Source organism: Arachis duranensis, chromosome 2 (assembly GCF_000817695.3).
Source record: "Arachis duranensis cultivar V14167 chromosome 2, aradu.V14167.gnm2.J7QH, whole genome shotgun sequence".
NCBI classification, from domain to species: Eukaryota; Viridiplantae; Streptophyta; class Magnoliopsida; order Fabales; family Fabaceae; genus Arachis; species Arachis duranensis.
The window spans coordinates 75,540,744-75,550,110 of record NC_029773.3 but is presented as its reverse complement, the minus strand read 5'-3'; the positions used below and the strand labels follow the sequence as shown (position 1 = coordinate 75,550,110).

Below are 9,367 nucleotides of genomic sequence, written 5' to 3'. Positions count from 1 at the left end.
GGCCTCTAGCCTAAGTATTTCCTACCACATTACATATTAGATACGGGAAACCGAAACCATACCTTAGCCGACTTTCCCAAGTTCCACCGGAGCACTTCCAAACCACTTATCCACAAGCTCTCAAGGCCTCAAAACCTCCAAGAACAGATTTTTCACCACCAAACCCTTTCCATGCTTTTCAAAATCACCAATCAAGCTCCAATATCCACACATACACAACCTAAGCCACAACCATCATACCCATACACAACATCTCAAAACCCAAACATCATAAAATAACAAAAATACACTAGGGTTGAGAATCTTACCATACCCAAGGTCCAAGGAGACAAGATTAACCTTCTCCTTCAAGAGAGTTGGGTCCTATAACATCAAAGAACCCAAAATCTCAACATTTCACCCATGAAACTCGAAAATAAGGGCTGAGATTTCGAACAGCAACACGTGGCTTACCTCAAGATTGATTGTATATGTTTTGTAGAGCTCTCCGCGGTGAACACGTGGCCGCAAACGGAGCGGCAATCGGAGCTCTAGATCAAAAGTTATGCTGGTTTGAAGATCAACCAAGGGAGAGAACTTGAGAGAGTGTTCTTCTCCTCCCTCACTCTATTTCAGCTTGTGTGTGTAACAAATGAGGAGAGAGAGTGCTGAAAACTAGGGTTTTGGTTAAGTTATGTTGGGCCAAGGGCCCACTTTGGGTCCAATTGGCCCGGTTTGGCCCGTTCGGTCCAATCTTAGTCCGAATTCTATAAAATTGGTACCGAAATTCTCGTCTCAATCTCCTCTATCATATTTAGCCACAAAAGTCACATTTTGGACTTTCAAGAATAAATTCTCATTTATGGGCCAATTAGCCGTTAATTAACCGGATTTTACAGATAAGATGCACAATAAGATAATAACAAATTAACAATTGATCAATTTTTTCTCTATTATTTTTTTTCTATCCATAATATTTAAACTCGAAACTAACTGCATTATTTATTTAAACATAACGTGTTAATCCCTAAGGTTTGAGTGTTTTTCTTTTCAATATAATATATATGTGATGTATGTCCACTGTTCATATTTATATAACATTTTGTTAATAATAATTTTGTTGTGTTCTTATCACAAGTATGCCTGATGTACTTACTCTACTATCACTAATAAAACTGAAGAAAATCCAAGTAGATGATGACACATGTCAAAGAAAAAATAATGAGGAAGATACACTGAGATTTTGTTGGATTCAATCAAAGTATTTGAACCCTTTAGATTTAAAGCGTTAGTTGAAGTAGAAACATCTCAGATCCAGGTGCATTACGCTATTATTTTGGCATCTATAATATTCAAAACAATATTCATAAACCCTATTGAGTTTAATTTCGTATGCACGTTGTAAGAAAACATTATATGTGACTATTAAGATAATAATAATAAATAATTAAGTCTAACACTTCAAATATTATAACAAAACATAACTAAATAGTTATGTAATTTTTTTAAAAAAATGGATAGTGCGTCATATTAATTGTAAATCTTAGAAGTGGCCGGCCACAAATGAAAATAATATTTAAAAAAAAACTAGTTTATGAAGAACCATACTTCAAAAAACATTCAAACAATAGAGTTCAAGACAACTTTAAAAATAAAACAAGAAACCAAGGCTGAAGAAACCAGTGGCTACTGGCCAAGTCACTAGCTTCATATTGAAATTAAAGCAAAAATTTTAAAAATTAAAAAAAAAAATTCACATCAAACCTACCAATCTTACTCTAAAAGCTCAAACCCATCAAAACAATAATGGTGCACTAGAAGCGGAATGAACAAATGATGATCCCAAAGTAATTTTTTTTTTTTATTTTATGCAATGAATGTGGTTTGCACATAGCTTTCATGGTTTTTGCGTTGAAATCTTCCATGGCTTAGCGTGAAGAGCTGGTCTCCAATATATTCCATTACTCCACGTCATGATAACCCTTCCCCAACAACACCTTTAAACCCCAAGAAGCCTTCAATCTTATTCACAAAACCAAAAGAACTTTCACTTTCTCTGTTTTTGCTCTGTTTTCCTCTGTTTCTATCTTCATTCTCATACATCAAAACAATCTAAATGGAGGGTCTTATTCCATTTGTGTACAAGGCTATTATGCAATACAAGAACGGGAAAGAAGGCCCTATTGGTTCATGGCTTTGCGACTCGCCTTCCTACTCATATGTCAAGCTTCCTGGCGACTCGGGCCGGTTTCAAACCTCTGCCCTTTCTCTGTTTTCCCCTGATCACAGGTTCTCGCCGGCAGCTTCACCGTCTTCCAAGCATGCTTCTTCTTCTTCAAGCCAAATGGTAGGTTCATCCGGCGCCCAATCTCCACGCCGGCGCTCAAATTCCAGTGGAGGTTCAACTTGAACATGCATTTATTGGAAACCAATATGTTCTAAGTGGTAAATGAATGTGAAAGCTTCATCTGATGCTAAGTGGTGTTGTGCAAGTTTGGGGTTTTAGTTTGAATTTGAAGTGAAACTTGCAAGCGTGTGGAGAAGATTCCCATGCTTGGAGTTACTAGTATTGTTCAACTGTAAATATTTGTTATGGTGCTTTAAGAAAATGTATTGACTTTCTATGGCCAAAGGGCTATGTAAACTATGTACTGTTACAAGAAATGTTTGGGTTTCTTGGCCTAAGGGGCCATTGGAACCGTAAGTTGTGGAATAAATAGATTGCAATTGTTTGTCTTAGTAGATATTGTCGCTGGTTTCTGTTATAAGAAAACATGCTATTCTATTAGCCTGTGTTTGGTTTGTTGCTAGCCTCTCTCAATGTATTTTTAAGTTGCTTTGAATGAATACAATTGTATTTGAAAAATATTTAGTTAACTTAATATGGATTAAATTTTGCTCCAAATGTACTTTTGGTAAAAACAACCATTTCTTACTTTGTCATCCTTAAAAATTACGTTCAAATAGTAATAAGATATTAATTACCTATTTTGACATTTATATTGAGGAGTGATATTATTAGTCTTGGGCTTTCACTTTCTTTTTAGTCATCCAAATAATATTCATTCTTTCAGAATTACATTTGACAAAAAAAATTTCAAATCCAAACCATATTAACATTTATCCAATTTTAATCAAAATTAATTTTGCAAAAACATATTCATATAATATATCAACATTCACTCATCTGTTGATAATATCGTAATTGTCTAAATCAAATAACCAATTTTAATCCTTTAAAACTATAAATCCTAAATTCTAAATTCTAATTCCTATCATCTAAATCTTATTAATAAAAAGAAATCTTATTAATAAAAAGAAACATATTTCCGCCTAAACTATCCGAAAGCATGAAAAGCAAACGGAGTGGGGGTGGGGGGAAAAATAATAAGAAAGAAGATAGGGTTGATGAGGTTCTACTCAGTTGTGCTGATCTAAGAGGTATTGTTAAACAATAACATGCAGTAAATATACTATTTTTTTTTAGTAAATAAATTTGGAAAAACCACAAAAATATATCCAAAATATTTTGGCAGCAACAAAAATATTTTTAAATTTTGTTAGCGACAAAATTATCCTCAAATAATTTTAAAACGTGCTAAAATTGCTCAATTGTGATAATAAACCTGCTCTGTTAATGAAAAAACGTGACGTAGTTCACTTGTCAATGTCAAAATCTTATTTGCCACATCATTCTTTTCTGTTAACATAGACGGGAGGAGAGAGAGAGAGAGAGAAGGGGGGAGGGGGGGGAGGGATTCTCTCTTTATCTTAAAAATGAACTCCAACGCCCAAAATGAGCTTTGACCCGGTTAGAAAAAGAAAAATAAATATTACACACAATATTCTCAATATCTTTGTCCCCTAACTTACCAAATAAGCATTTGAGTTTGAACAAAAAATAATCTTAACTATAAGTTCAGTTGCCTTAAGTTGCCATTAGCACGTCTCAATGGATTGGTTCACGCGAGGATCATCAAATGGCAACGAGCATCATCGTCCACATTTCATATGGATTTTTAGTTATAGCAGACGAGATGGCACTGCATTTGCTTTCTAACTGTTACAGACTACTCAACTGATTGAATATGATCATATATAATATGGAATGCATGCAGCTCAAGCATGACATGGTCGCGACAATACAAGATAACAAATTCATACCTGAAGCTTAGTAAACCAGCATCTACATCTAAAACGAGAGTCGTGGCCGGTCAGATTAAAACAAAAAGAAGCAAAATCAATAAGGAAAATTTTTTGCCCCAAATGTCATCATAAGGTCTGATACATGGATTTACAAGATCTTTCAAAGACACTGGGATGTGTATGGTCTTCATCTCTGTCTAGCATGCAAAACGGGTCGATCTAGACTGATGCTAAGATCCAAAACATCACATGTGATGACATTGCTGTAAAAAACCACGTGATAAATGCCATGGCTACAGAAACCTGGTACCTATGGCATGGAATACTCTTGTGCTTCTTGCAGAAATCCAGGTCTTTTGCGTATAAAACTATGATTCCTGCAGATGAGCAAGCAGCTGCTAGCGACAAAGTAGCTGTTACCTGCTTTCATAATTCACAATTAGTTCAACCAATCCAACATCAATCTTTATCAGATTATAAATAATATAGTGTAATATGAGAAATGGAAAAAGACACGTTTGATCCAATCCTATAATTATAAATAGAATGTAGCAGCTGAAGCAGAGACTTATCAGCACTGCTCAAGTCTTAAGCTTCACCAAGCATGGATAACTAATTCACTAGATAACCAAATAAAGTAGTACTGAATTACTTGCAAGACACAATTGTGATGCTATTCAGGTGTTCCCGTTGAACCATTAAGATATACTAATGACATACATTAATGTTATGTTTAATTTAAAATTTATTCTTGGACTCGCACAAACAAGGCCACTTGTTTGAAAATAATAATACAAACTTTTTAATTGTTGTACATGTGTTTCTCATATTATTAATGGTTTAAATGCAAACATAATTAACAGAAGATTTTGGTGTCATTTGATTTATAAAGCTAAACCAACCTACTGAGACTGTCATTTGATCTATAAAGCTAACCCAACTTACGGGGACAAGTCTTACATCAGTTACTTCTTGTAACTTAAACCTTAAATTTATATATAACTTCTTTGCTTGCTAGGCCTATCTTCCTTCCTAGACCCCGGTGAAAACCTCATGCACTAGGCCACTTTCTTAGGAAACTTCTAGAAGTTACAATAAATTTAAGTAAATTAAGATTAAAAATGTTATTTTTATCAATCATGCTGTAGTGTATACAAAAAATCAGTTACCAAATCAAACCATCCATATAGAATACATGTTGAAATACAAAATACACACTGAAGATGTTATACACAAATACATAGTGGCTGCTTTTTCATATGCATATAGCATTTTTGTATTTTTATACACAGTTATGGCACCTAAAAGAAGGTACCATAAAAAGTAAGGTATACATAACATGAAAGAGAAGAATGAAAGAGCAATGATATGAGAGTGTAGGGGTTATTGATTGTAACAGCTAGTGTTAATTGGTTATGCCATGTAGGTTTCCATTTTATTTGTCTTAAATGCTTTGGCATTATGAAGTTTGGACACTAAACCCCCTAATTACCATTGCATAATAGATGATGACGTTTTAAGAAGATGAAATTTGGATACTATACTCCTTAATTCCCATTGTAATACATATATGACATGTCTATGTTTCACAATTTCTAAAACTTGGCAGGTCTGTGTTCATGCCAGTGTCCTTATCTACGCAACATCAGCAGCTGTAATAAACTTAAAACGTTTAGTTTTACAAGAAATTTTGTGACTATTTCAAGTTATTAGCAACAAGTTTATGACTGTATGTATTAGTGCCATTTGAGTTCATGTTCAATTAAACAATAAATATGATTTTATTTATGCATATTTTCTCCTTTCACTTTCTTTCAATAAACTTGAATTTACTTCTCCTGATAAAAACAGGGAAAATTAAAATGAAAGTATCCATCATTTTGTTAGAGGAAAGAGGGTGGCCTGATTATTACCCAATCACCAACAACAAACAGGCTGACAAGAATTGGATTTTGTAGGTCTCTTTTTCTCCTCAAGGCATAGATATCAAGACATGCAAGTCCAAAGCTCCAGAGAACTTGAAGTCCCATTGATGCAATTAAATAGCTGAAAGTTTAGAAAAGTACCAGAGTTATGTTCACAAAAAATACATAACAATCTACCTTGAGTCAGTTTTAACAAATGTTGTAAACATAAGTGAATGTTTTAACTATCAAACAAAGCTATCATAGAATCTCACACATTGAACAAATGAGTACATCACACACAAGGAAAGAGGGCAATGGTAGAAAATGACAACAAATGTTAAATTCACACGAACATGCAAAGAGGAAGAGGCAAAAAATCTTATGCACTCAAACTATCATCGTTCCATTAAACCATTAAACCATTAAACAAGGACAAAAAGTTCATATTAATAACAAATTTTAAGATGCAGATATCACTGATTAAAACAATAATAAAGCCTTTCTGTATTCAACGACATGGACCAAACAATGTTATTGTGTGCTGTTAGGCTGCGTTTGTTTACAGGTATGGAACATTGAGGCACGGACACAGAGATACAAAATCATATTTGACAGATAAGACATGGACAGAGATATTGTGTCCAATAACACTGAATTAGTGTATTTTGTTTCCTTTCTGACAGGAAGGATAGAGAGACACTAAGAAGAGACACAACCTATTTTTTATTTTTTCTTTCATAATTTATATCAAATTTCATAATTATATTTTTTATCATCATATTTTTCTTCCTAAAAAATCCGCCTATGTTACACTTGCGGTACATAGCCGGTCCCAAGCCCGGATAAAGGAGGAGGGTTGTGTTAGGTCTTCGGCAACCAACATAAAAATATAGCCGAACCCCCCATGACATATTTTTCTTCCTAAACTTTTTGTATGGAAAAAAAATAAGAGTAAATTAGACTTTCATAATTTGTTCTAGTTTAACACAACAAAATACAAGAACATTAATTTGTATCTCTGTCTTTAGTGTCTTGTTCTCAGTGTTCTGTCTTGTCCTGTCTCATAACCAAACGCAATCTTATATACTAGGTCCCTAGGAACCACATTTCAATCCAAATGTTGTTGGTGATATCACTAAAAATGATTCTAAGAATGCATCTTCTTTATGCATTCTAGAAGAAGCTCAATTAGTTGTATGGGCAGCATGTAATTATTTTCTCCCTTTAATACACACAAACAAACATATTGTTTTGAAAAGAACCACCCAATCGTCATGTCACAATATACAACAAAATTCATGCGAAATTTTCTCCATCATAACCACATAGAAAGATTCTCAATCAAAATAGGATAGACATCAGAATATGCATGCATTAAATTTCGCATTTGACCAAAGGAGGTATTGTTCATGTCAATTAGCTATTAGTTATGCTTCAGTAGTTCCAAACTTAGGCACTAAAAACAAGATCATGGCATTGACAACATGTAAGAAGCATATCCCAATTCCCCATGCCAATTCTATCCTATAACTCCAGTAAAACACCCAAAGAGACTGCATGGTTACCCAAGTGAGAAGCAGAAAAATCACTTTCCTTAATCAGCCCAATGGAAAAATATATATAAATAACAAATGTAACTCGTTTTCTTTAACTACTCTTAAATGCACACATCGGCTGTTAATGCAGTCTTTTACATACAGATCATTCTTGAATTTTTCACAGTTAAAATCCTTTCCTTTTAAACACTAAAGCAACCCTTTTGTTGAAAATCATCCTCAGACTTCAACCATTCTGGTATGCCACCCACCACTACCATGGGCACCATTCATTAGGGTGTGATTTCATACTATGGGCATGTTTGGATGGAGGAGTATGGACAGTAAAAACGTGGTGGAAATATTAACAATTTAACATGCCATTATTTCAGGTAAACATACTCACTTTTCAGTAAATAAAAATAGATAGATTATAACTTCACCAAGGTATCCTCCTAATTATCCCATGCTCGTTTTCACAAACATAGCATATCCTCTAAATTTAGAAATGATAATTCACGCATCCATTCCCAAAATAGAAAGGGAAAAAAAATCATGTTCATCCAAAACATAACCTAAATCCTAATCAAACACATGCAAACAAACATAAATCTGCATACAAATACAAAGCCTCGCAAAAAGTAACTAAAGCTAAACACTTTCAGCAACACCAATTACTTAGAACCTTAACGGAAAACATTAATTGCATAAAAATCCTTACTTAAAATCTAAAAAAAGAACGAGCCAGAGAGTCATACCAGAAAGCAGTGAAGTTAGAAAATTCAGCTGCTGTGACCATTAGGCCAATTGAAGCACAACCAAACGCACATTGCCCTAATCTCAAGAAGAACCCACTCCTCGTACCTGGCCCACCCACCATCCGCTTCATCATCCCCCTTCTTTTTTTCTATTTCAGGAGAAGAACAACATAAAGAGAAAAGGGGAAAATGAAAACCCTAGATTTCAGAGTGGTTCAATTGAAGGGGAATCTCTGTTCCTTTTTGTTCTATTTTCTATACATTGGAAAGGGTTTGATTGAAGGATGGGTATTGTGAAAGTGATAATATGTGTGTGAGAGAGAGGAAGCGAAGGAAAGAAAAGTGTGAGTAAGTGAGTGTAAGTGGAAGATGGGAGCTGAGAGAGGAAGTGAGTATGTGAGTGAGTGAATGGTGGAATGGTGAGTGGTTTGTTGCTCACAAAAAGTGCTTCTCCTCTCTTGCAACTAGGGAGGAGCAGGTTCCATCATCTCGCTTAATCGCTTTTCTTTAACAATTTAAAACAAAGGGTAAACAAAAAAAATGCATTCCAATTATTCGGTACCTAACAAAAAAATGTCATTCAATTTTCTTATTGATAAAAATATTTTTAAATTATTTAAAAATAGGAAAAAAATATACATTGGTAAATTAAAATATTCTACGATAACGGTAAAGAATAATGTAACAAAGTTAGTTTTTTTGTATAAAAAGTGAGACTTTAAAATTGACAAATAAATTATATTATGTTTTTTCATGCGGATCATAATTGATATTTTTAATATATTTTTAAATTATTTAAAAATATTTGTATCTATAATAAAATTTAAGAATAATTTTATTAACACTAAAATAATTCGAATATATTTTTTATGATTTATCCTAAAACAAATTGATACATTCATCGATACGCCTCGTTAAACAAATTATTGATATTAAAAGAAGAGTTTAATTTTAATAAATTATTAGTGATCCAAGTCCATGATAACATAAGATCTTCTTTCAAGTGGTTCTTTTTTAAAAAAATTTTTTTAAAAATAAAAAT

At 33.5% G+C, this 9,367-nt stretch overlaps 2 protein-coding genes across 2 annotated transcripts; one reads left to right on the top strand and one right to left on the bottom strand.

The window, feature by feature from the left end:
- The first annotated feature begins 1,797 nt into the window (after window positions 1-1,797).
- Window positions 1,798-2,718, top strand: LOC107475042 (uncharacterized). Its single transcript, XM_016094693.3, has one exon. The coding sequence runs from the start codon at window positions 2,096-2,098 to the stop codon at window positions 2,387-2,389; it is 294 nt and encodes a 97-aa protein (XP_015950179.1). The 5' UTR covers window positions 1,798-2,095; the 3' UTR covers window positions 2,390-2,718.
- Window positions 2,719-3,824: 1,106 nt separating this feature from the next.
- Window positions 3,825-8,871, bottom strand: LOC107475043 (CASP-like protein 5B2). Its single transcript, XM_016094694.3, has 3 exons — window positions 8,326-8,871; window positions 6,039-6,171; window positions 3,825-4,545 (listed from the first exon to the last, which is right to left on the bottom strand). Exons 1-3 carry the CDS (start codon window positions 8,457-8,459, stop codon window positions 4,345-4,347), a joined length of 468 nt encoding a protein of 155 aa, XP_015950180.1. The 5' UTR covers window positions 8,460-8,871; the 3' UTR covers window positions 3,825-4,344.
- Window positions 8,872-9,367: the final 496 nt, after the last annotated feature.

What these genes read in the sequence shown, in the direction of transcription:
- LOC107475042 (XM_016094693.3), top strand. Translation starts at nt 2,096, where the DNA reads ATGGAGGGTCTTATTCCATTTGTGTACAAGGCTATTATGCAATACAAG.
- LOC107475043 (XM_016094694.3), bottom strand. Translation starts at nt 8,459, where the DNA reads ATGATGAAGCGGATGGTGGGTGGGCCAGGTACGAGGAGTGGGTTCTTC. An exon ending in TCTAACTTCACTGCTTTCTG is followed by an intron (nt 6,172 to 8,325) that starts GTATGACTCTCT and finishes CTAAACTTTCAG; the next exon opens with CTATTTAATTGCATCAATGG. An exon ending in TGTTTGTTGTTGGTGATTGG is followed by an intron (nt 4,546 to 6,038) that starts GTAATAATCAGG and finishes TTATGAAAGCAG; the next exon opens with GTAACAGCTACTTTGTCGCT.